Source organism: Xiphophorus maculatus, chromosome 3, assembly GCF_002775205.1.
Source record: "Xiphophorus maculatus strain JP 163 A chromosome 3, X_maculatus-5.0-male, whole genome shotgun sequence".
Taxonomy (NCBI): domain Eukaryota; kingdom Metazoa; phylum Chordata; class Actinopteri; order Cyprinodontiformes; family Poeciliidae; genus Xiphophorus; species Xiphophorus maculatus.
The window spans coordinates 19,333,613-19,360,375 of NC_036445.1; the positions used below are offsets into that span (position 1 = coordinate 19,333,613).

At 39.4% G+C, this 26,763-nt stretch overlaps 1 protein-coding gene across 3 annotated transcripts in view; it reads left to right on the forward strand.

Moving 5' to 3' along the window:
* The window catches only part of LOC102219807 (glutamate receptor ionotropic, NMDA 2D-like), an 88,484-nt gene that overhangs the window by 25,070 nt on the left and 36,651 nt on the right, over positions 1 to 26,763 (forward strand). Inside the window, exons 2-6 of one of the 3 annotated variants that reach the window (XM_023330922.1) lie at positions 10,026 to 10,365; positions 10,662 to 10,868; positions 12,684 to 12,950; positions 17,721 to 18,049; positions 20,877 to 20,991. In XM_023330922.1, the coding sequence (XP_023186690.1) occupies positions 10,078 to 10,365; positions 10,662 to 10,868; positions 12,684 to 12,950; positions 17,721 to 18,049; positions 20,877 to 20,991 (1,206 nt within the window). In that variant the 5' untranslated portion in view covers positions 10,026 to 10,077. The remainder of the gene's footprint in view (positions 1 to 10,025; positions 10,366 to 10,661; positions 10,869 to 12,683; positions 12,951 to 17,720; positions 18,050 to 20,876; positions 20,992 to 26,763) is intronic. The other 2 variants (XM_023330923.1, XM_023330924.1) reach the window with 2 other exon arrangements.

Sequence of the window (26,763 nt, forward strand, 5' to 3'; positions counted from 1 at the left end):
ATTAGCTGGAGCTCAAGCTGATGATGTTACTGTATCAGAAGAAAAGAAAGATGCTAAATTGTCATTTATATCATAAAATTGCAAGACACAAACAATATTGCTGTAAGAGTATGCATCATCTTTATTTGATATAAGTCCAGATTTTGACTAGGCCACATCAAACCTTCTTTTTTTTAACCATTCACAGATGACATGTGAGTGTTGGACTGCTACATAACCCAAACATGCTTAACCTTCAGAGTTTGACTTCTCCTCAACAACTACACTATGTTACCCAGTTCCTGAAGCAGCAAAGAATCTTCAGATAATTGGTAGGAAAGACGCTTCTGTTTCTCAACCTTACAGCAGAGGTAACAGAATATACACATTAACACAAGTTTCATTTTTGTCATATTTTCCAAGATGTCTTGGGGAAAATCGATATGTTTTCCTGCAAATGTAAGACTTTGTGTTATTTTTGGCCAACTGTGATTTTTGCCCTAGTCCTCTCCCATATATGCCATTTTTGCTGGGCTGTTTCCTGTTTTGGAATAATGAACACTGACTTTATCCCTTTCTAAGCTGATAGATGTCAATGACTTTTATTTCCTAATCTGTTTTTGAAGGACTTTAAATCAGGGCATGATATGTTGATTTTTGTATTGTCACATAGATTTCTATTTCTGTAATTTTGTAGGTCTGGCAGTAGTATGGCCTTGTTGTAGCTGGTGAAATTGACTTTGGCTTTGCAAAAAGTGAAGCTATGTTAACTTAAGCTTTTACAAGAGGGGGAATTAAATTTCTACACAGAACCAGGTTTGTTATGAACTAATAAAGGCTGTGCATGTATAACCAAATGCTTCAGGGTCAAGAGGGAGAAAACACCAATGTATGCTCACTTTTTCCCTAATGTTAACGTAACAACTGGCAGTGTATATGGCCATTCAGTAAACCATCTCGCTTGCTTTTTACAATTATCATAAATTATACCAATAACTGTGGAAAGCTGACAGTATAAGAGATTTCTAAATTTGGCTGTATGAGAAAGCTTTCACCTGATGAGCCTTTTCTTTGCCTTTGTATTTACAGCAGCCTTCTAATCTCTGCTCCATCTGTGTTTATTTCAGTTTGTTGATCTGTGCTTGTGTGCTCACAGTAAGCATACTTGCACAAAAAGATGTATCTTAAAATTTGATGACCTCCACCGTATTATAGCACAGTTTTCCACAGCCTCATTCCCCTTCTTGAATACTTATCAACAATGACTGCAGTCTGTTGTAGTTTTTTTTTAGTTGCATGGTTATAAGTATGATTCGGACCGAGCTGTAGTGTAAACAATTGCAAAAATATGCAGATATATGTTTTTATTTGCATGTAATTTCTTCTGCAGTAAATTTAAATGTTTCATTTCCAAACGTCCCTTGATAAACATTCCAGAGCAAAACCTTTTACTGCATTGCTTTAATTGATGATTAAATTGATTGATTAACTGATTGATGATTTAATTGATTTATTTACATGCAGATGATTCTAGCTCATCTTCCTATCGCCAAAGCTGCTAACTTGTTTTATTATTTCTCAGGCTAGTGGCAGAGCGTTTGAGTTAGCTGCACACACTCTGGTCATTACTTTCTATATGTAATCATTTGTAATCAAAGTGAGCATATTATGCGGCGTAAATCGGGAAGATGATAAGATGCATGATGATTGTCAAGTGCTGGCTGGCTGCTCAGTCAGGCAGTGAGGAGTCTGCCTGTGTGGCTGTTTCTCTCTCATCTTCTTGATTAGTTGTCTGTCCCAGACTAAGAATATTTCAGCTCTTCGGTTTTTAAGTAAATATTATTAAAAATAATTTTAGTCCTTACAACAGTCACAAGCATGTTCTCTGGATTCAGAAGTGCTTTAAATGCTACTTTCCTGATTTAATAAAATGAAAACTAAATAGGCACATTAAAAATAAATTCCAGATGGGCAAGATGCCTATTAAAATAACTGAGTAATTTAAAAAGTCAACATATTTATTTAGACACCTTCCAACTTTCAAGAAAAGCATGAATGTAAACTATTGATAATCAGGTGATAAGGTATTCTCCAAGTGAGATATAGTATTCATACCCTGTATGTGATAAAGGGAAAACAAATTGTTGCCTAAGTGTAAAGTAAAAAATGAATTATATTTTCCAAACAAAAAATTAAAGTAAAACTGTACAATTGCCTTAGAAGTTGGAAACAATAATCACTGTGCCACATAGTGATGGCAGCATCATGCTGGGGGATGATGTTTTTTTAACAGGTGCCTGGAAAATTTTCAGAGTTAATGAGAAGATGGATGAGGCTAAATATAGGACAATCCTGAAAGCAGACCTGTTGGCTCCGAAAGACTTGAAAACGAGACAGAGGCTCATTTCCAGCAACACAATAACCATGGTTGGAGTTTGATATCGTCCATGCAATTTGGCTGCTTTTTATTTGGAAAGAAAATAAAAAATTCTTATCCTTTTCCTTCCCTTTAACAATTAGATCTTACTTTCTCTAGTTCTATTAGATAAAACCCCAATATAATGTGGGGAAGCTTGTAGTTGTAAAGTGAAACGTAGAAAAGGTTGGGAGGTATGAATAATTTTCCAAATCGCCGATCCTCATGAAGTACTGTCTTTTCTACAGCATTAAATTCTCTACTTCTATTGCTTTAATAGGGAAATCCATGCACCTTTTGATTAATGGATTTCAAGTAAGACTTCCCTTTAGCTTTTCCCAAGGCTGCCCTTCTCACAATATATTTTACAGCTCAGAAGAGGCTTTTGCACTGGAGAGAATCATTTTTAGAGTCAGAGGGAGAGAAAAACACTAAAATGAGCACATTTGCATTTCAACAAAGAATTCATTTATGGTTGCAACTCAAATAAAACATTATTCTCTTACCCCCGCCCTTCTTTTTCCCCTCTATGTGTAAGGGCTCCTATTCCATGCTTTTGTTTTATTTGCTTTGCAGAACTTCACAGACAGTGAGCATTATAGTAGCACATATTTCGATGAGTATTTAACTGTAATCTATTTGCACTTTGTTCAGTGAGATGTGACACAGTGAGAGCCTTTTGTGACTTTGTTCAGTGAGATGTGACACAGTGAGAGCCCTCTGTGATAGCAGGTATGAGGCACACTGCAGGAGAAGTAGGTATAAAGTACTGCAATGCTGACACTTCCAGAAGGACTAACTTTTATAGAATAGCTCCCACTGGTTGAGGAGTGCAGTGTAAACATCTCATGAGAGAGAAGCACTGACAGGCCTAACAGCTAATGGCTCAGAGCTTGTTTCAGCAGAAAACATCTCCACCAAACGAGCCATATTTCTGCAGCGGCTTTATCTCTGGCTCCCTTATTTATTTTTTTAACTGTCTTTTTTTTGTTTTTTGATGCAACATCTTTCTTATGGTGGAAGAAGAAAGGAGTGAAAAAACACCAAAGCCTTTGTTGTTTTTCTTCTTTTGTTTATTATTTTATTCATTCATTCTTAAAGACTTCTCCAGTAAGAAGTCTTTATCTCCCAATCTTTCCACACACCCCCATATGTTCTTCCTACTCGTATCTTTCCGCTGTCCCATATTCAACCTTCTTTTTTTTCTTTCCCCTATTGTCACACACACACAAACACGCCCCCACACTCCTCCTGGGTCCTGTCACTCAAAGCAGGCGGCTTGATACTTTATTTGTTTAGGCCAAACACGTATGCACATCCCACCAATCAATATTTTCTTTCCTCTTGATCCCCGACCATATTTTATACCACCTACAGCTCCATTTTCCCTCTTTTTTTGCCTCCACTCAATCAGTCCATCTTAACTCACACCGCCTGTATTTACAGTACTTTTCATTTCTATTCAGTCCACGACTCCCTCTTGTCCCCATCTTTCATTCCTCCAGTCAGTTTTTGTTCCAGCTTCACCCACCCCTTTACCCTCTTGTTTCCGTTTTTTTCCTGCCTTCTTTTCTGTCGAAAAGACTGATCAGGGTCAAAGAATTGGCAGAGTGTGACACAGTGAGAGAAGAGTCGGATGAAGACAGAGCGGAAAACACAGAAAGAGGAAGGAAAGGGAATATGCAGGAGAGTGACTTTGTAGGGAATGTTATGTCAGACAGCAGGCCTCTGTTAATCAATACAATTGTGTCTGTTACCTGAAGCCATGAAAATTGGGAGAAGAGATGAGGAATACAGGGAGCCAGAGGGAGCGGGGAGAAAAGTGAGAAAAAATAGGAAAAGGGAGGGAGGCCGGTTGGCACAAGAAATAAATTGAAAATGATGTGCTGTGTTTTGTGTGTGTGTCTCACATATTAACCTTGCTATGTCTTAGGTAGTCATTATCTCTGTGTAGCTGTTACGGGGTGTTTGTGCATACTGCATTAACCCTCACATCCCTCTGTCGTTCAGCTTCTTTCAAAGCATAGTGCTGCCCTGAACTTAACTTGCAAATGTTTATTGAAAGTCTTTAAATGGATAGTTTAGGATGTTTGAAGGGAGGTTTTGTGAAAAGCTTGTGCACCAGATAACTCCTGGATTCTTCATTTAGTGTCCTCCTCGTATAACCTATGGAGAAGCTAAGACCGTCTAAAAACTTCTGATGCAAATCTGTTCCTATGCACTAATAAAGGCTGGATTATAGTCGAGATTTAAGAGGTTTGTGTGGAAAGCGCAAGATCCGTGCAAGCAGTGTGCTTGACACATAACGTTTATGCTTGACACATACCTTTGTGCACCATTATATGAAAATTAGCCATCATAGAGGGATGATATAAATACAGGCAGACCCGACCTGCAAAAATACCTTCTAAATAGTTCATTTTTATTGAAAGATGGAATGCAGTCAGCTTTCAGTTGCAAACATTCGGAGGTGCACTGACCAGGTGGCAGGACAGGCTGGTCATTTTTCAGTACACTTACAGTTCCTGAACCACAAAAAAAGATAAACATAAAATAAAAAAATTGTAAAACTCCAAGTTGAGTTAGTTTGACCCCTCAGAGACTGTGCATGAAAGAGGAGGTTCACTTGGCCACACCTGGGACTGTTGGAGGGATAAGATTAATTGTATTTTGTTCAAAGGCAAAGTTTCACCACTTTATCTTAGAGTACAAATTTTGACACTTGACGCTAAACAATTAGTATAATGAATTCCTGTGGTCAAGACAGGAAGGGGGATGATTTTAGCTGCTTGCCATAGAAAACAAGAAGGATTTATATTAAAACACACAGGGATAAATTTTTAGGAGATTTTTATACTGTTGTCAGGAAGCATGAGAATGCAGTGGTACAAGTCTGAGCCTCAACAATGGGAATATGAGCTGTGTCCTTTGTGAGGTATTAATACATGCTGGGTGCTGTCTGGCTAAGAGAGACTGCTGGGTTCGTTGCTGTAATTTGGGGTATTTTGTAAGATTTTGTTGGTGTAGGTGTTCTGTGGTGACATTATGTTTTCAATTAACTTCATTCTAGTTTAAATTGATCATTTATGTTCATCGATGTACGTTTATAAATAAACAATGGCGCAATATAGATCTAAAATCAATAAGTATGTAAGTAAAATTGAGTCATATAGCACCTATGACAGACAAGGGCATCACAATGATATAAACATAAAAGCAAGAATTTACTCCAAATAAATAAAGCAATCTAGTTAACAGCCTGTCGGTGTAAAAATGTCTGTGGGGCTGAGAATGATATCTGTTCTTAGTCGTTTATTGGTTGATGAATAAGACCGAACAAAATGACTGTAAACAAACTAGTGGATGACGCAATCATTACTCAGGCTCTGAACCGAGAACCGCTAAAAGGACTGCTTTCTCATGTTAATGTTGCTCTGGGTCACATCATCCTTTGTCCTTTCTAAATAATGTTCACCCGAAGATAAAAGCAGAGTGTTTACATCTGCAAGCATTCTGGCAGCACATAAATCTGCATAACATGGAATTGCGGCACATACTGTGTCAAAACTAGAATTGGCACTGAACGTGTAAGGTTGATGTTTTGGCATTATTAGCTGTGACAGATCCTGTTTAGTTCGTGCCTACTCACACCGTCCATTAGTGTGCCCACAAACCTGCTCAGACATAAAAACATAGCTTGGGTGGATGCTGCTAAAAAAAATGATCATAACTCCTCCACACACAATTTGCGCTTACAAAGTAGGTTCTTGCATTTTGGAACATAACTTTTCATATATGATAAGGATTAGTGTTTTTATCAAAATGTGATGAAATTTTTTTTTTGACATCTGTCTTTGTTCACATGCTTAAAAAAAAGAGAGGGGAGAAAATCTTTAGGGAGTTTGGGTAAAATGTGTCCTTCAAAGCAGAGGTAGAGCCCAGTTAGCGCCTTAATGCCACGCATCATCAGTCATTGTCAGAACAAATACTGAAAGCTGGCTGCTCCTGTATTACAGAACCAGGGAGATCATGCAGTTATGCAGCTGAAACAATATGAAGCTTCAAAAACTAATTTAATTTTAGTAATTCTGTGAGACTTTTAAATCTGCTGAGAGCACATTAATTGTGTGACATTTTTTCTGTGCTAGTTTTAGAAGCAGTGAAGGATGAAAAGATCTTGATGTCATGGAAAATTATATCTGATGTGCTCTCAGTAGTCCTTACAATAAGGCCTGTCACACCCAAAGCACAACATGAGGTGAGGATTTACCCTCTGGGCTTTTCTGTTGGCAGTTAAAGAAGCAAGCAAAGAACCAAGTTTTTGGTGGCTCCTCCAAATTAAGTTTCTTCTGTCACTGAACCACCATTTGCAGGAATGGTCCTGTTTTCTTGTGGGTTGAAATAAACATTTCAGGTATGCACCACTATATATAGGTGCAGTGGTGAACAGAGCAAAAAATGCCTAAGCTAAACATGAATATGACTGTAAAAGTGTGATTACAGAAAAAGAACTGGTTTTTATGGCTCTAACTGCCTCTTTATTTTTATCGCTTGTAGCCTTCTAGTTTCGGCAAATTTTATTATTTATGAATGGTTTGTGTGTCTGTGCATCCAGAGGCCATTTAAGAAGAAAAAATGTGAGAACAACTTCTCATTTACAAATGGGACATGGCTAGGACGCCCAAACTTAAAAACATAAAGGGCAGCTTGAATGCATATAATTCATGAGAACAAATCAAATGTCATTGACTTAGAGGAAAAATTAACAAGAAAACAACCAACAACAAATTACACACCTTATACATAAGTGTCTACTTGTAAGTCTGATGAGACATGATAATTAAGATCAGGGGTAAGCTACAGTGTTTTAGTGTTTTAGAAGTGACAACAGATGTCAAAGTTGAAAATTTTAGGGTGGTTTGTAAAGTGTTTAAATTTTCAGTTGCTGCAAAGCAAAATCACTTACGGCCAAACATGATTGAGGTATTGGGGATGAAAAAGGTTGACTCTTAATGCATTCAATTTGTCTTGTAAGTTAGAGTTCAGTGAATGACATGCGTTTACAGTGTTTGTACCACTAGCAGAACAAGTCAGGCCGGGGGGGTGGGGCTAATGACCCGGCCCTTTATACCCAAATAATAAAGCTCCTGATAATTTAACTTTACAACATAGACATGCCCCTCAACAGCAGAGCGTACAAGTTTCACCACCACAGAGAGTGACTATGTCATTCTGAAATCCATCTGACATGAAGTACAACAAACCAAGAGAACAACAGAAACATCAGGCTACTGGTCACTAATGATGAAACAACACAAATTCAAATTAGTTCAGAACCGAGGATAGCGATCGGATCATTTTAACACTTTATCAATTTCAACTCAGAGCCTGAAGCCTGGTTGACTCTTTGAACCGAGCACGTAGCAGCGCGCTTTGAAGTGGGTACACAGAGGCACGTTCTGTATGCTCAGCGTGTCGCAGCATCACGTGCACCTCCGGATGTTTGTAACTCGGTGCGTACCACCCTTCACACAAACTGGACGATCTGGAAGATGCTCTTCCAGTGCTAACTCAAACTTTGTGAATTGCTGCCTGTAAGTTGTCCAGCTCCTTCATTGGACTGGCAGTTTTGGCGGGTCTGAATCGCTGCCAACAAAAAAGTCCGTTCATTTCCAAGACGAGTAACAAAATATGCGTCCAGTTTTTCCATGGTTTTCCACTCATGTTAACTTAGTCCGTAAAAATGCTCTAGCTAGTTTGCCATCTGTTGCCAAGTGACTGATGATGACGTTGGTACACGGCTGGTGACAAGCTTTACCCAGAATACACTTGGAGTCAATATGGACGATCCACTTGTAATTTTGTGTGTCATAAAGTTAAATGTAAGAATGAAAATAAAGCCAGTCATGTAGCACAACATTTTATTCAATATTTTACACCCACTACGTCACTAAAATTAGTCGGTCTTGTAAAGTTTTTAGCAACCGTGAGTCAGCAATGACTGGGGCAGCCTTCTATATAATCTACTGGGGCACCTTATTATATAATCCTACATACACCATAGTCAACAGGAGCCCGCTTTCTCCAGCTCTCATCAGACGTGATAAAGGGTTGGATCCCTGAAGTCATATTCTGCCTCCCATCCAGGCCTCCTCTAGGCCCACCGCCCTCCCAGCCCCCCCTGAAGCTTTACCCCTGGTTTGTACTGTAAATTGAGAAAAAGAAAAATTAGCAATTTATTCATGTGTAATTACACATTAGCAATAAGCAATATATTTTGCTAGCTTTTACACATTCAAACACCGAAGTTTTCTCGGCAATTTGTGTGTAACTGGTTTAACAATACATGAAACAACTGAAGTGCTAAGAATGTTTTTCACTCTCAACTTTCATAACATCGTATTATACACTCAGCGGCAGCCATATTGAAAACATAACTCGGGATGTTTGACAAGCCCAGACTGATGCAGACAGACTTCCATGTTCAGGGCCATTGTTGTTGCTTTTCCGAGACAAAAGATCACTGCTCTGAAAATATAAAGCATCTCCAGTCAACATAACTATTGGAAGTAGTAAAAAGCAACAATAACAGTGGTATAGATGAACTCTATTGATTTTCACGATGCCCTACTTCTCTGTCAAATTGTTGCTGTGACTGGAAAAGTTCCACATTATCAGAATGGAAGATCGTCATAGCGGACCATATTTAACTTTGACTATATAATTGAACTATTAATAACTAATTTGCATTTGTATTAACTGAAGACCTAATGAGTTTTTTGTTTCTGGTTACATGTTACCTTGCAAAGCATTTTAACACAACCTGATTTCAAAAATCCTGAACTGAGTTGGTAGAGTGGGTGCAGGGTGTACAGTACTGAGGCTGTCACTTCTCAGTGCACCTGTCCTGGGTAGACTCTCTCCCACCATTACCTGAATGTCTCCCTTTTCTCTCTAACCCTCTTTCCTGCCCAATAATTGACAAATAAAGGCCACTAGTGCCACAAAATCTTTAAAATAAAATGCTAAACTTTCCCTGTGTGTGTATGCATGTCTCTATGTGAGGATGAATGTGTTTAAAGTGATCTTAATTGTTATCATTTATGCAGCACAGTAACTACTTCCGCCCCCATCTTTGTCTCTGTCTGCTATTAAATCCCTCCCCCTCTTTTACTCTAACAGCCTGTTTCTATTTTTCCTCATATTGTTGTTTCTCAGCCTGCAGCCTAAATAGCACCCATTTCATCTTCTCCCTGACTTGCTTTCTTCCAGTCCCTCCATTGGCCCCTGCTCCCCTCCACACGCACACACACATCCTGCTTTCCCATATTCCTTGTCATTTTTTTTGGCCAAACCAATGCTAACCCTTTTTATCCCATAATTAGATTAAGTATTTCTTATACAATTTGGCCTGCATGCTATCTCTCACCAGTTTTTTCCTCCCAACTCTGAGAACACCTCTCTTTCTGTGTCTTTCTGCTTCCTTCTTCAGACATCTTTATTCTCTCTGATGTGATGTTCTCTGTATTGGGCATCATATAAAAAGAAAGACTTTAATCTTTTCTCCTCTTGATTTATTCCTATGGTTTACCTCATTTCTCTTTTCTCCTTGCTGTTTCTCTGTTTTCAGGCACCCTCTCTAAGTGCGATATATATCTGCCTCCCCCCCTCGGCAGGTTGCCATGGTCGCCATACCTACTCTCTCTCTCCTATTGGTCCTGGCAGAGTGGGCAGGTCTGGTGGACGCATCCCCCCACCTCCTGCTCCGGCCGAGCCCGCGGGAGCGTGATGCAGGGGCCGTGATGAACTTCAACATTGCCGTGATCCACGCCGGTGCCACGGTGCAGGCGGAGGCAGCGGTGGCGGGGCCGGGGGGAAGGGTGCTCTACCCCGGCTTCGGACGGGTATACGGCTCCCTGGGGGAGAGCGTGGTCACCCAGTGGGGCTCTGCTAACGTCATCTGGCTTCAGGTTAGACACTGTGTCCTCTGCTCACTCAGACTTTCTTCAAGGTGGAGAATAACAATCCATTATTCATACTTATTGAGCTGAATGAGCAGCGCATTCCTGTTGTATAAGGCCCACTGAATGAGCAGGTGTCAGCCTCCATTCCCTGACTATATCTTGTATTGTTAGTGAAACATGTCATACATGCTACAGACACCTTCAATATAAATGACACACTGTCAACACTCCCTGTCCTGGATGGCCAACTCTACTTGTCTCCTGTTTTCTCCCCCTTCTTCATCCCTCCCTTCATCTCTCAGGTGAATGACAGCAGCCCTAAGACGGTGCTGTCCCAGCTGTGTGAGTTGTTAGCGGCGAGGCCCCTGCAGGGTCTGGTTTACGAAGAGGAGAGGCCCCCTCCGACGGCTTGGGGTCCCTTGGCCCCCATGCTGGAGTTTGTCTCTGCACAAACAGGACTGCCTATAGTGGCTGTAGGCGGGGGAGCAGGGCTGGGGAGGATGCCACAGGTAGGAGAAGGGAGGTTGGGAAAGTCCAGAGGCAATTTGTGTTACTGAGACATATGCAGACAATTACAAAGGTGGCTGTTCCAAATGTTGTTGTTTTTTTTTCCATCTAAGCCATTTAGTTAGTGAGATTAGGTGTATAAAGTGTTCAGAAACTCTGGATCTAAGCCACAAAATCTGTTCTGCATCTGGTATTACATTGCCTTCCTAAAGTATTCAATGAACTTTCTCACATTTTGTACCATAAGAGCCAAAAATCTGAATGTATTTTATGGGGATTTCATGAGATGGGTCAGAACAAAGTGGAGCATAATATTGAAATGGGAGAACAACTTACATTTTCTACTTTTTTTTTCTCAAGAGTACTAAATTTGTCATAAACTGCCTTCAGAAATAATTACTCCACCTGTTTGTATTTTTATTTCAGGTCAAAATTATTAGCCCCCATATGAAACTTTAAGCTTTTTTCAAAAACTTTCTCAAATGCTGTTAAACGATTAAATTTTTCAATGCAGCTTTTCCAAACATCCTATGTTTTATTTTTTTATTTCATTAATTTACCTTGCACACAATGTTTTGCAAAACCCCAAAACTTCCACGGTCAAAATAATTTGGGGAATTTTTGAGAAGAACATAAAATTTCATAAATTTGAGCTGAACAACATTCTAGAGTATTGATCAAGTAGCCAAGAGATCCATAGATTCTTTGGAGGAGATGCAGAGGTCCATGGCTCATGACCCTGTAAACCTTTTTTATTATTTGTAAAAAAATAATTTTCTAGGTCTATCAAATAAAGTCCCAATGAAATATAATAAGATTAGTGGCTGTAAAGCAAAAGAAAAGTAAAAGTTAAGAGGTAGATAGTTTTCTACTCATCTTTTGTGCTTGCAAGCTGCTGCGTCTCGGCATCTCTTTCACAAATAACTGCTGCTTACATATGACAGTGACATATGTGCTTGAATTTGAATCAAGTTGCCCCAGTGCTTGTCGTTGCAATAAACTTAGAAAGTTTAAGAGTTTTTATGAGTTCGAAGTGGAAAAGCAGGTTGATGGTGAATCGGGACCATTGTGTACTACATACAAAATGAAGCAAAGTAAAGAAAGAACTGCTCATGTTGTTACAACAGCTGACAAACTCATAAGATTTTGTACACCCTGTGTGAAGAATGAGTGCCAATAGGATGGAGGGAGACGCTTAAGGTCAGTGTCACTGATGTGCAAAAACTCTTTGCTGTTTGATCGGTAAATGGCACCAACTGGGGCTGTCACACCGCCTCTGATGTCGCTGGTAGGGAGGCAATGAGCAGACAAGAAGGCGTACATGAGAGGACAAGGACGCCATGTGTGTGCTGTACATTCTTGTGAATTTATTTGTGTATGTATCAGAGTAAACATGTTATATTACATCACTATACGAAAAAAGGGGAACAAAGAGCTTCCTATTTGTGGTTTTAAAATAGTCATCGACTCTTGAGGAATTAAGTTATAGCACTTTGATAAACTTCCTTTGAAGATGTACCTCAATGCTCATTCTCATCCCCACCTGAGCTGACGTTTTAGAAACACTCTCATCTGAACGTCAGAGGAAACTTTACTCTACAGCCTGGGCTTTTTTAGCCCTACGGCTCCACAAATGCTGCTGCTGCATCAAAACTTAAAGCCTCATGATGCTCATGATTAATTGTGCATAAGGACATAGAAGCTCAGAGCATTGTACTCTCTTGTAGTCAAAGTGTTTAATTTCTCAGTTGTGACACAGAGGATCAATTTTGCATCAACACGCTTAACCACATCTGCTGCTTTCCTCCCCAAATCAGGAATCAGGTTCCATCTTTCTCCAGTTCAGCTCTTCCACTGCGCTCCAGTTAGAGGTCATCTTCGAGGTGCTGGAGGAGTACGACTGGACCGCCTTTTCTGTGGTGTCCACGCGTCACCATGGCTACCAGGACTTCCTTTCCGTGGTGGAGGGACTGACGGACGGCTCGTTCATCGGATGGGAGAAGAAGAGTGTTGTTATCCTGAACGTGACCGACGATCCTGGGGGTGCACGCACGCGTAGGCTGCTGAAGGAGAACGAGGCGCAGGTGAGACAGGGGGGAGGGAGGAGGAATAGAGGGAGGAAAGGGGAGGAAGTGCTGCGACAATCATTGGGGGCCCCCTTTCGGACAGGTGGCTTCCCAGCTTTTTCCTTCCTTCTTCGTCTCTCCCTCTGCCTCTCCGTCTCTCTCTCTCCCCTCTCTCCTCTATCCCTCTGTTCTTCTCTTTTTATCTGCCATGGCACGAAGGGAACAACAGAACAACCAAAACCACAAGTCAGTCTGATTTTTCCCCCGATTCCCCTTTAAGGAAGTTTAAAAGCTGAAAAAAAAAACATTTGGTGTATACCGGTATTTCACAAGCTGGTTCTCTCTTGTCAGTTTTGACCTGCAAAAGATACAAATGAAGAAAGATGAATGAAAGTGGCTTAAATAAAATACATTATTTTGAGACATGATCTTAATCTCATAACCTCTGACCTGATGTGATGTGACAAAAACATGGGGGGTTAGGTTTGAGGAGACACTCGCAAGGTTTCACAGATATGATTTAGAATTTCGGATTTTCCGAAAGATTAAAATAACTCCAGAAATAAAAGCTTATTTTTTCTCTATTAGTGTTAACAACAGCTGTTGAAAGATTGGCTAAAACATTTTATTTACGTTTTTGACTTTGAATTAAAGGTTCAGATGCACGTTTCAGAGAACCTTGAAATCCATTTCATATCTCAGGATTTTTTAACCCTCTCTTCATCCTAAGAAGGGTCAGTGGACCCTGTGTGAGATTTTTACCCTGAACACGGTCCCAGTGGGGTCGCACTGACCCTGTATGCGCTTTTACGATGTTTTTTTCCCCCATGTTTTTGTGAACTGACAGGCCGATGGGACACCCATATTGCTTCCCCGTTGTACAACCATGAAATCTGCAATACACTAAGACCGTGAGAGGGTTAAATGTTTGACCCACTAATTCTGATTGTCCCTCAAGAACTATAAATATAACTAAAAATATTTTTTTCTGGCCTTCCTGACATGCACATTTTTTGTGACATGCACATATTTAGCTCATGTGTTCAACTAATAAGATAAAAAAACACATCACTGTTGAAATTACTAAACTGATACTTTGACATCAAAATTTCATTTTGTCTGACTTTATTTTCTAAGTTAATTCGGAACGGTAAATGTAATCCAAACTGACCCATGCAAGTAAATTATTGATAAAATGTGATCAGAATGATTTGGGGTTTTGGTTTCTACTCCTGCAATCTTTCACTCCTTTAGACTTTATGCTTGCTTGTACTCTCCTCCCCTTCTTCTTTCACACTTGTATTGCTGCTTCCTTTTCACCCACAAACAACTTCTTTTCCCCTAAATTCCTTTATTTGTTATTGTTTTGACCACAAACTAGCTTCCACTCTCACTCCCCTTGATCCCGCTGTTCAAATTTTCAGTTACATTGTCTGTTTTTGTGCTTTTCTTCTCATAACCCCCCCTCCTCTCTCATCTTACCTCGCTGGCTCCCTCTCCTGCATTTCTTTGCCTAGAGACAAGCCTCAGTAACCTCAGCTGCTTTGCTTTGCACCTTTATCTCAGCATGGCCATCTTTCATTCCTCCAGTCCACTCCATATACACTGCATGTCTTCCCTGCCACAGGCTCTGCTCTCTGTTGGCTTGGTTTAGTCTGGGTCTCAATGTCATCGCTAATGTCCCGGCATGGCCACTGCATCTCTGCTTGTTTTTGTTAGTAGGTATGTGCACGTGTATTGGATTTCTTAGGCTCCGCTCTGCCAGATCGTTGTTTAAACGACATAATGCCTGCAGTGATTTGACCATACAAAGACCTAACTATGGAAACTACTTGCCTTTCACAGCCATTCTCCTCCTACTGGGCTTACGATGCTTTTGATGGAGTAGTGATGCTGCATATATTTGTTTCTCATGCTCCTGCTCTCTGTGCTGCGGTTTTTGTAATGTCTTCTACATTGTAAATGACCTGATGAAGGTCTGTGGCTCAGTTTCTTCTCAATTTCTCCACTATCTATGTTCCGTTTTCTCTTCCAGTGTCTGCCTTGTTTGTATTTCTTGTTTTTCCTTGTGTCCCCATCTTTCTCTATTCCCCATTTTTCGGTAGTGTGTGTGTCTGTTTATAAGTCTGATTTCTCTCCTTCGTTCCTGCCTTCTGTCTCTTCTTTCTTCCTGTCTCTCGCCCTCTTTTTCCCTCCTCTCTCCTCTCACTCTGTCACTCTCGGTCCATGCCTAATTCACTGGAGGTTTATTGGCACACAGGCAGAATTGTTTTGCCAAGCCATTACAGTTCAAAATTCAATGAAGGCACAATTCTCAGAAAGTGCTTTCCATCTGTATCCCTGACCGGCTACCTTCCAGTGCTTGAAAGAGCCGTCTTTCTCTTTTTGTCCTTCGGTCCTCCTTTGCTTTATTTTCTATCACTCCATATTTTTCATGTCTTCCTCCCTTTGTCCCTTTGGGTATTTCTCATCATATAGCAGAGATTATGACTCAAGTCTCAAGCTTAAGGGAAATGCACCTGGGAGGCATCAAAAATGTCTTATTTTAAAAATAAAGAACCCACCGTGGTAGTGTGTGGTCACCAGTTGATGTTCCTTTTCAAACCTGTTTTCTTCAATGGCATTGATGTTTTTCTGACAAAACTGTCTATGAATGAAGTGCAGTAATCTCTGTTTTTTCATACATTTCAGCAAGGTGCTTCTGAATTGTGTTAAAGGCTCCAGCTCGTGCATGTCAACTTGCACTCCTGATGTGCGTTCCTCTTTAAGCTCAAATAACGTCTAAGCTGCTAAAAAAGACGTGAGATTTGACTTTACTAGCAGTATAAACATTTGAGACATGACTACAGCATATGGTCTAGGAATCAAGTGTGTAGAAGCCTCACACAGCAGCTCTCACAGATGAAACATATATTTCAGCTGTTTGCTATGTACAATTAATTGATAATCTGTTAGCTGTGGATTCACAAGAATAACCGCACAGATATTTTTCAAACTGATCACAATAACTGCAATAAATTACTTTTGGTTGTTTAAGAACAAAATAGACCCAACTTAATCTCTTACATGTTAATTTAACATTTTTATACTAATGTCATTGCAAAGAAGTCTTGTCAAAAGGAAAGAAGTTTCTGTTATAAAACTCTTCATTCTCTCATTCATGCACTGCATCACGCCGCTCTTTATGTTGCAATTTATAGTGTGATTTGTTGTGAAAATATTTACTGCTTACGTTCGTCAACAACAGTTGTAAATGCATATTTATATCAAGCAAATGCTCAGACTCAGTTTGAGGAGGAGGAAAGCCTCTAAACATGAAGCAGTGGATAATGTGAACACAAGTGTTGACTATGACAACACAAAGACCAAACAGTTCTTCAAAGATAGTATTAACTTTTTTATTAAATAACAAGTATTAAAGCATTTGTCTGTACAAACAATCAAAAAAAAATTTTTTTAAAACAGATGTGTTAAAATAGAATACATAATTTGAATTGAAAATATACAGCCTTGTAACATATATATAGGCTATATATATATATATATATATATATATATATATATATATATATATATATATATATATAAAGAAATATAGGCAGACTGGATGTCTGCCTATATTTATTTCACTTATTAGGACGTTGAGTTTTGCCCTGGAGTTGGGGTGCAACATTGGAAGTGACTTGATTTGGACTTGCCCTTCAAAGACTTCACAGTTAAAATTTGAAAACCTAAGCTGAATTTGCCAGAAAGTGTTTTGGGATTTGACTTGAAATTGCCCCTGAAAGACATGAAATTTGACTCAGACCAGCACATTAAAGACTTGACTCAGACTTGGAAGACTTGTAAGGATATAGCATTTAGTTTTGCTGTGGTTTTCCATCTCTCTCCACAGCTCCATATTTCTGTCTGTTTCCTTTAACCTTCTGGATGCTGGATGATCTCTCTGCTGGAGAGATGAAGAGAGACAGACAGTATAGTCTTTCTATTGCCTCTTAATATTTTTTCTCTCTTTAGCTCCAGACCTCAATCATTCCTCCCTTTTCTGTTACAAATATTTGCTATTTCTCCAGGCGCTGATTTCACAAAAATATGCATTCCTTTGCTTTTCTCCACTACCCCCATCTCCCCTTTCTGATCTCTAAGGAGTGGTATTCCCATCTCTGACTTCTTCCCTCAATCTGCTCATTTTGCTCCTTTTGCCTCTGTTGTCCACAGGTCTCTCCTCCAATGTGCTTTTAAAAACATATTTTACAGTTTAACCTCTTCTCCCTTCATCCTGCCCTCTCATGTGCTTATTAGTCTTTTCACTGTCTTTTCTTTTCCACTCATATTTCTTTGCTCCCCCACTCGTTTCATTTTCCCTTTCTTGTTTTGATCCAGTTTTTATTATTCATTACTGTAACTTGTTTCATCAGGTCTAAGCTCATTAGGCACTGACCTCTATTGCCTCTCATACCTTAAGGTTGGCAAACACAGCCACACAGTCAGACTTACTTGTGTGTGCGCGCTTTTCATTTGAAGTCATACACTCGACTTCCATAAACCTTATCACATCGCCTTACCGCTATCTCTCCTTATACCTCCTGCAGCATTCTTGTTATTGGTTGATATGGCTTTTTCTTTCCATCTTCATCTTCCTCTCCGCTTCTTTATTTGTCTCCCTGCTTCTCCCTCCCTCTGTCTTACTCCATGTCTTCCCTTTCCCCTCCTTATCTCACTGGAGTGTATGTGTGTGTGTGTCTTCCCCCTTTCCCGTTCCCTCCCTGCCTCCCTTCTCTCCTCCAGGTCCGCCTGCTGTACTGCTCTCAGGAGGAGGCTGAGCTGGTCTTCCGTGCCGCCTGGGCCGCTGGTCAGGCCGGGGCCTCGCACATGTGGTTCGCCGTGGGCCCCGCTCTCTCGGGTCTGGGCATGGAGAGCTTGCCTCGGGCGCTATTCGCCGTTCGGCCCCAGGGTTGGAGGGACGAGCCTCGCCGAAGGATCGCTCGGGGTGTGTCTGTGCTCACTCACGGAGCGGTGGCAATGCGCAAGGAATATGGAAGCACGGGCGGGCCAAACTTTGTCACCACATGCATGACAGATGCCAATCAGACCCAGAGGCTGCGAAGCAGGATGAGGTAAAACAGGATGTTTTCAATAAATGACCTAATATCAGGTGATTTATAAAACTTTTCTATCCCTTGAATCTTTTCACATTGTATCGCGTTACAGTAGTATTTTATGGACTAGAGGTAAAAAATTTTAGACGTATACAGTATCTTGACACACTTGAATTTAAAAAATTTGGGTTTTTTTTCATAAATCTGCAGAAGTTGCTTGCATGCTGAGGGGCCAGTTTAACCATTTGTGGTAGATGTTTTGGACCTTTAACATATCTTAAAATTGTCCAAGAGGTTTGGAGTTTGAGACCCATGTGACAGACCAATAAAAATGCGGCATAATTGGACAGGAAATTGCAGTGATGCTTAAAGTAGGACAAGAGTATAAAACAATATCTAGCTTTGAGTATTTCACACTTGGAAAAAAGTATTACACATTTGCAAACCAACCAAATCAGGTGGATCTAAACAGGCCAGACAAACACAGCATTAATCCGTGAAGCACTCGTCAGTCATCCACGACATCCCTCACCTTGAAGGTCCTGCAGAGACTCTGTAAGCATCAGGACTCCCTGCAGTTTGCTTAACACCAGGGAGTTGGAGTTGAAGACTCCATCATACACCTGCTTCAGCAAACCCACTGTCATTTGGACAAAATAGGCAGCATTGTGACGGTTTATTCCTTTATTTCTCAAGTGCATTTATCACAATCCAACCTGATCTGCTTTGTCAGATCCAAAAAACCCAGATGAAGGACTTAACATGCTGAGGAAGTAATTCAGCTATTTGATTCAGGTGTGTAAAACTAGGGAACACACCTAAAAGTTTCAGGACATACTGTTAAGACTTAGAGCAGCAACTGCAATGGAAAGTATGAACTGACCTGTCTGCAATATGGCTTGAACGTTTTGATGCTATTTGTTTATTAATCTTCTCTACAAACATCTGTTTCCTTCTTAGAGTAGCTGCATATATGCTTAGATAAATAATGAATAGATTAACCCTATTTACTAATTAGTGACAGGTGGCAATTATTTATACTCTATTTCATTTAAGGGTATCATACGAACACACACTACCCATTTCAGATATTCATTTGTAAAAAAAAACAAAAAAAAAACATGAAGCATTATCTGTCACTTTGCAAATATGTGCCACTTTTTATGGCTCCTTCAAATAAAATCCCAGCAAAACATGTTGAACTTTGTGATAAAAGGCAAAACAGTTTAAGGTGGCTGAATGCTTTTGCAATTCAATGTGAAAGATAGCTTACAGGCACCAGACTAAATATGTTAAATAGGAGGAAACAAAAATAGAGGTGGCATAAGGTGAAATTTTTCAGAGAGGATATTTGGTTCATGGCCAGAATTAGCCGGGAGATATATGGGTGGAATTAGTAGATTCAGTGTCAGGGAGCAGGCACACAGGGGATATCTGAATTTGGGGCTGGCTATCATCCATGCAAAATAGATGATGTTGGTGTGTGTAGTTGTGAGTAGGCAAAATTACCGTAGCATCTGTAGCAAGCGGACCATGTCTCATGTATATTAATGAGGGGCTTTTAATATATTCCTTATAGGCTGTACAAACACATAGCAACAGACTGTAACAGGTTGCACAAGTGGCCCTCGTTATCAACCTGGATTATTTTTAGTATTGTTTAATCTTACATTAGGTATGCACTGCAAGTGTATCATACATGATATTAGGGAACCTGGTTGCTCAAATTGGCTCAAACGGGTAATTACTTTGTATATTTGCAGTCATTTTTGTAAATGAAGCAGAGCACAAACAGTGAGGAAATTATGTTGAAATGATTAATGGATTCTTCTGTGTTTGTTTGTAAACTATGTCCAGGAACAAGAATAGAAAGCTGTTTTCATTTCCATTTTTTTGCACTGCTACCTACTGTTCACTGTCTGTAACTACAAGCTCAAGCTCTTTGTCAACTAAAAAAAAAAAGCTTTCAGTTTTCTCTTTTATTTATTTTATTTATTTGGAAATAACATTTGAAGTTCTGTCCTGTGATTATCACTCACTATAGAGGTTGAAGCCTATGCAGAGAGCAGCAATTGTTTGACTTCAAAGATCCTGACAGTTTAGTGTGTCTGATCATTTGTCTGTAGATTTGATTAACAGAAAATCCCAGACTGTCATCACAGAGCTTCTGTGGTTTAGCATCAAACAAGTAAAGAATGTGACAGGCGCTCTGTTGTAGAAAATACATTGAGATTTTTGATTCTGCCCTTCACTTAAAGAAAACACAACAACCAAACAAAAAAAGTTGGTTTAACATTGTGTGTTTTGGCAAAAATTAATAATGAGCCAGAATTCCAGTCTGGTATTTTATAAAAATCTGTGTTAATGAATGAAAAATTAAAGTTTCGTCTGAGTAGCAAGCAAAAAATGCCTCATTCACAAGAATGAGACATTATTTGCTCTTGTTGTGATTCACATAAATATACATAAAATTGGATGGGTTTTCCCCTAAATACTTGCAATATGTCACTTTTAAGAGAAAAACTGTTTGCTTTGAAAAGCTATTTTTGGAGAATATTTTTGTTTCCTTCTAGTTTTGGAATTGGTAGCATGTGTAAACTCAGGCTTAGCTAACAGTTAGTACTACTAGCTAACAGCTAATAACTTTGTGAATCAACCTCACAGTTTTGAAAAACATGCAAAAGAAGCATGGTTGCACAGCTTACTGTGGATGCAAATGCCAAAATCAGTACAGTACTACAACACCAGGTGTCAGGCACTGAGTTAAAACTTAACATCCCTTGTGTATTGTAAAAGATTTCTACTACCTCACTGTGTCTTCCACTTCTCTCTGAATAACATGCAGGTATTTCAGCAACATAACGCTTGGTGGTCGAGACTATTCCTTCAATAGCGACGGTTACCTGGCCAACCCTTTCTTGGACGTCATCTCTTGGACACCTGGAAGAGGCTGGGAAGATGTAAGGACATTAAATCAGTTCTTTATTTATAACCATGCAATGATCATCAACATATGAGGAAGGGGTTTGCACCACATAGTTTTTATGATTGGTATAGCAACAGTTTTCTGTGTGAATCTGTAAAGTGGCAGAGATATAATTATTTAATTGTTGAATTCATATATTTGCTCACATGGATAGTACGCTATTATTTCCTTACATTATAATGAATCAACAATGAAAAAATTTCATTGTGTTTATTTTAAAGCAAAATCCCTCATTATTTTGATGATATTCCCAACTACAACTTCGTCTCCACTTTGAAAGTGAGAAAGTACAAATATATGTGTTCTTTTTTCTTCCTGTTTTAACCAACATCAGAGTGTTGATTGCTCTGAGTAAGCTTGAAGAAAAGAGCTATTCTGCATTGGCATCTGAAAAAAAGCGCTTGGGGCGAGCAGGGAGGACAGGCAGGATCTAAGGTTTAATGTTCATGTAAAGTTCACTCTGGCTGTCAGGGCCCTAAGGCAGAAGGGAGAGGAATTTTGCTGACCGTTTAACTGTACTTGGTTCGACTTGATGCTCTTGTTATCTTGCTGCTGCTGCTCCATGTCTGTTTTCCTGTTTTCTTTCTGAAACACTTTCACTTAAAATTCTATGATTACCGGTCAACTTCCTTTCAGTTTCACCTATAGCTTACAATCTTTGGCAGAATCATACAAACTAAAGACATTAAAAACAGGTTAAAAAAGAAAATAAAGAAAATGTGCAGCAGGATTTTTAATAAAGATAGTTTGGAATCCAAGACAAAAAGGAAATAAAAACGTTATTCCCATTTATGTCTAACCCTAATCAGATTTGTTCTCATCTAAAAACTGCTGGGAAATACAGTGGATCCTAACTAAAAATTTAACTCACTATGGAGAAGTTTCCCTGTTAATATTACAGGTTATTAAAATGTTTAAATAAAACAAAAAACACAATTTCTGTTGGACAGCCTTCAGACTGACGTGATAGATGACTGACAAGAAGAGTGTTTAAAGGGTGTGTTCTTTCTAAAAAACAAACAAACAAAAGAAACACTTGTTTTAAATGATTACAGATAATTTTATGAAGCGGAGACATTACTTGGTGTTCTCAATCATGAGCATTCAGCCCATAAATCAAATCAAAATCCTCAAATTTTAGTGCCACCTACTTCTTGCAGAATGACTCTCATGAAAATTTCACCATGAAACATGGCTCTTTTCTGCCCATGCTTCAAAATGTCAGTAAATATGCCGATGACATTGTTATTGTAAAGCGCCATGCAGGGTGAGACATCAGCTTTGTTTGGGTGACACAGAGGCTTTTTCCCACATTGTACACACCTCTGTGATGCTGTGGAAGTAAACACTTCTCTACCACTGCTGCTTCTTTGTGAATGTTGTAGCAGGCACAGGAGTAGCACGGAAAACATGAGACAGGAAATGTAGCACACATTTGACAGCAACAGGTGGTGCATACTGTGCTATAAAAAAAGCATTTGTCATCCTAAAGATTTATTCTTCTTTTGCTTTTATGCTGTAGTTCAGTATTTCAGATCATGAAAGACATTGTAATATTCTGTCCCAACCATCTTGACCCTACTTGAGAAAATGCAATCATCCCCACTTGTTAAATTATATAATTTCAGCTCAGTTTTACCTGGGAATTTCAGAAGGCAGGGTAGATATACAAAAAAGAAACTGAAGCACTGATCTTGGAGCACTTTTTATACTGAAGAAAAGTAAAATGTTAATAACAGAAGGAGAACGTTTAGTTGTTGGCAGCAGACGATGTCCCCCTCCAGGAAGGTACCACTGCTAAGCAGAACAACAAGCCAGATGGAGCTTCTATGAAGAGTAAAAAACTGAGGGAAAACATACAGCTAAAAGTCGAACAAAACAGCAAATAATGCAAACTGGAGAGAAGAAGGAGAATGTAGTGAGTGATCAGACAAGTGGTCAGTTTTTCCTCCAGCAGCTTAGATAACTCAGAATAACCTTGGGACACTCTCAACTATAAGCTGACCCGTCTGGTGTAAAAATAAGAAAATCATATTGAAAGTGAAACACAGCGGTGGTAGTGTGGTGGTCAGGAGCTGCTTTGATGCTGCAATACTGAGGCAAGTGGCTATTTGATGGACCCATAAACTCTACTCTCAGCCAGATAATCCTGAAGGAGAATGCCAGTTCATGACCTTAAACTCAAGCATACTTTAATTATGCTGCAGGACAATGATCTAAAGGACACCATTAAGTTCACTTCTGAATGGCTCAAAAAAGAGAGAAAAAACTAAAATAAAGGCTATTGAAAGTTCAGACTTGAATCCAATTAAGATGCTGCAGACTAACCTTAAGTAGGCCATTCAAAAACTACCTAATGTGGTTTGATTAAATTTTAATTTTATAAGAAACACATTGCCAGTTATTGCAAGTGCTTGATGTTAGTTCAGGTTATCAAAAGCGGTACAACCAGTTATTGGGTTTAGGGGTATACTGTACTTCTGTTTTCATTTAAATTATGCTGGTCTGGATAGTTGTTCCATCAGTATTTTAAAACAGCTTTTTGTATTTATTTGGGTTATGTTGTCAAAAACCTTTTTTTACTGCCCTGCATAATGGCAAGACAGAGACAGGGTTTCAAGAGGAATGCAGGAGCCATCCTGTACTTTCCTGTTTGTGGAGGAAATCTTGTATTTGGCACATTCATGGGTTGCTTTATTAAGAGGTTCTGTAACTGATGTTGGTTGATGCTTTTATAGATCAGAAAAGGCGAGTGTTCTTAGTTTTGAGGCATGTGATAAATCAGGAACAAAAAAAAGAAACCTAAACTCTCAGCTCTGAGGGAGTTATTCCATCATGTTCGTTCCCCATGCTACTTAGCGAACCTTCTCGACTGCAGTTTGTAGATTTTTGGTTTCAAGCTCTCATTTGCAATATTCGGAAATGTTTGTTTTATTGTTATTTTGTTTATGATTTGACAAATAAGAAATGAGAAAAACGGCATAACCACAGGAAAATGTAAAAGTTGTAATCCCCCTTCTGCTTGTGATAGCTTTTCCTTGTACTGCTTTTGCTGGCTAAGAAGATTCAGAGATGGACAGCAACATAAGGAGGGTTTGAACAACAAATAATCACTTGAATTTAAACTCTCAGATTAATTGGTGTATTAGCAGTAGCTTAATTTTGGACTGCATTGCTGTAGAAAGCACATTTTCTGGATTTTGTCAGCTTTTACATTGGATGTTTACTAAAAAGTATTAATCTATTCTCAAAATAATAATTCACGTACAAAAGCAACTGAACATTCAACTCTGACTAAAAACAAGGTCATACAATAGACAAACATTATTTTAAAAAATATTAATAAAGAGTGAACACTAATACAAAGTGTGATGTCTACATATTTTAAAACGCTACCCATAGGCTTAACAGGAAATAAAAAGTTGACAGATTTATTTGTTGGTCTGACGGAGTGTATTCACCTTTTTTTTAATTTAACAGCCTTCCTGTGGTCAGATTCTTTTATTAGTCGTTAGACTTAGTAACCCTCTGTTATATTTGGTCAATAGTGGCTGATTATCCTGCATTCAGACTGCAGATCTTTGCTTGGGAAGGAAACACACATGAAAGATGAAGAAGGTTAAGATTTTGGGATGTTAATGCTTTCTTCTACAGTAGTAGACATAAAGTACATGCAACACTTTATGCAGGCTTCTGAAACATCACCAGCATTAGTCTGTCATGAATATTCTGCACAACTGCTTTTCTTTCCTTCATGCCAGGAAGTCTTGTTACCTGCTGGAGATGGTTTCCCTTGTTATACAGAGGGATTTCACCCCCAGTCAGTGTCAGAGGAGTGTGAGCGCTGCTCATTTTCTCAGCTCTACACCCGGTCCTTAACGCCACCCTGCACATGCACAAAGACGCGCAACCTACTCAGATCATACTCTCCTGCAATGGCACAAATAGGGACATGTGAGCACGCAAACACACATCGATGGTTCTCAGCTTCCTGCTGGTTTTAACAGCCCACCAGTGTCCAGTCTCAGCATGTCGTAACACGTTGACTTCTACCATATCCCTCAAATCCCTTTCAATTAGAGACTCCTGCACTGGTCCTTCATATCGGTGCAAACCCAGTGTGCAAAACCCACCCACACACGCAGACCAACACACACATACTCAGATTGTCCACATAAACATCCACAAGTGTGCACATGAAGGAGAGAGCTTACTGTATGCTCACACAAAATATGCTCACACCTCTTCTTGCATAAACCCAATGCCTCTATCTGCCTATTATGCACATCCATTCTGTTGAATATTTAATGTTCTTTTTACAATAACTGCACCATTACTTAGAGCCTGGGAGACCCCAGCTTAGCTCTCCGAAACACTGCAGACGAGTGCTGAAGGTTGTCCAGCATTGAACGGGGGGTGTCTTTCGGCTGTGGACGCAGCACAGACAGCGAGTGGCTTCGGGATATTAACAAAATTTAATAAACATTTGATAAAGCTACTCTCAGCTGCTGAGGAGTAAAACTTCAGTTTAAAGTGGCTCCCAGTCCTCAAACTTTTGCTCCGAGGCAAAATACTTTCTCTGCCGCACCATATTCAAGTAGTTTTTAGATTTGCAGTGCTATTTTCTTCTTTTTCTTTTTGTGACATATGTGTCTGCTCCTTTCGGGGTATTTGTCTTATAGAGTGCAGCTTTCCCGTCAGTAAGCTTTGTCTGTTTCCTGTCTGTGTTCCCTCACAGTGTTTTGATTGAATGTCTGTTGCCGAGCTGCGGTCGAAGTGCAGTCGAGACACTGTCATTGTTGCCACCCCCTCCTCCTCTCTGCCAACGCTTACATTACACTGACAGGCAGACTGCACAAAAGCTGCCAAACTTTACTCTTCTGGCCTGCCTGAGCAATCACATTTTTATTTTTAGCTTTCTTTTAAATACATACAGTAGGCGTGTGTGTGTGTGTGCGTGTGTTTGTGTACCATAGGGTTTATGCTTGTAAATACCTATCTAGCTTTTGTGAGCACTTTTCATCATGTTTGCACTTTATTGTGACTGATCATTCAGAAAAGTGTAAAACCCAGATTTTTTGGGAAGTACGCCTTGATTTCGAACGTTTACTATCCCGGAGATACAACAGGTTCAAGCTGGATATTACAAATGCTCACTGTTGATCAAATTAAACACTCTCATTTTCAGGTCAATAATTGAAAGAATAGCGACTTAAAATATATCTTTTTTATAATCATGTGGAAACAAAGGTTTACTTTTACTTTCACGATGTCTGTTAGTACCTCCGTCCCTTTAAACTGGACCCTATTTAATTATTGAACCAGGTTTAATTCAATTAAACGTAGGCTGTAGGCTGTTTGGTGATCTTTGAGGATAAAAGACATGTGTATTTAAACCTTGCACAGCCACTTTAACTCTCTGTATAAAGCAAACTACTTCTGGAGCTACTCTCCTTAATATCTAAATCCGTGTGATTATTGTGGTTTTTGTCTGTTTACTGTTTCTTTCCAGCAAATATGTGTCTAATAATTACTCCCATCTAATATAGTTATTATTTACTTCCAAGTGTTTGAGGAAAAGAAAAACATGATAGACTCACAATATGCTGAATAATACCTGCGCAGCACAATAAAATATAACTATATTCTCTGCATGATGTTCTGGCTTTATGAAGGCTGTGTTCTTTCAGCTTTATTGCTTCTAACAGAGATGTTTACTGTGCTTGGTAGTGTCTGTAGTCTATGG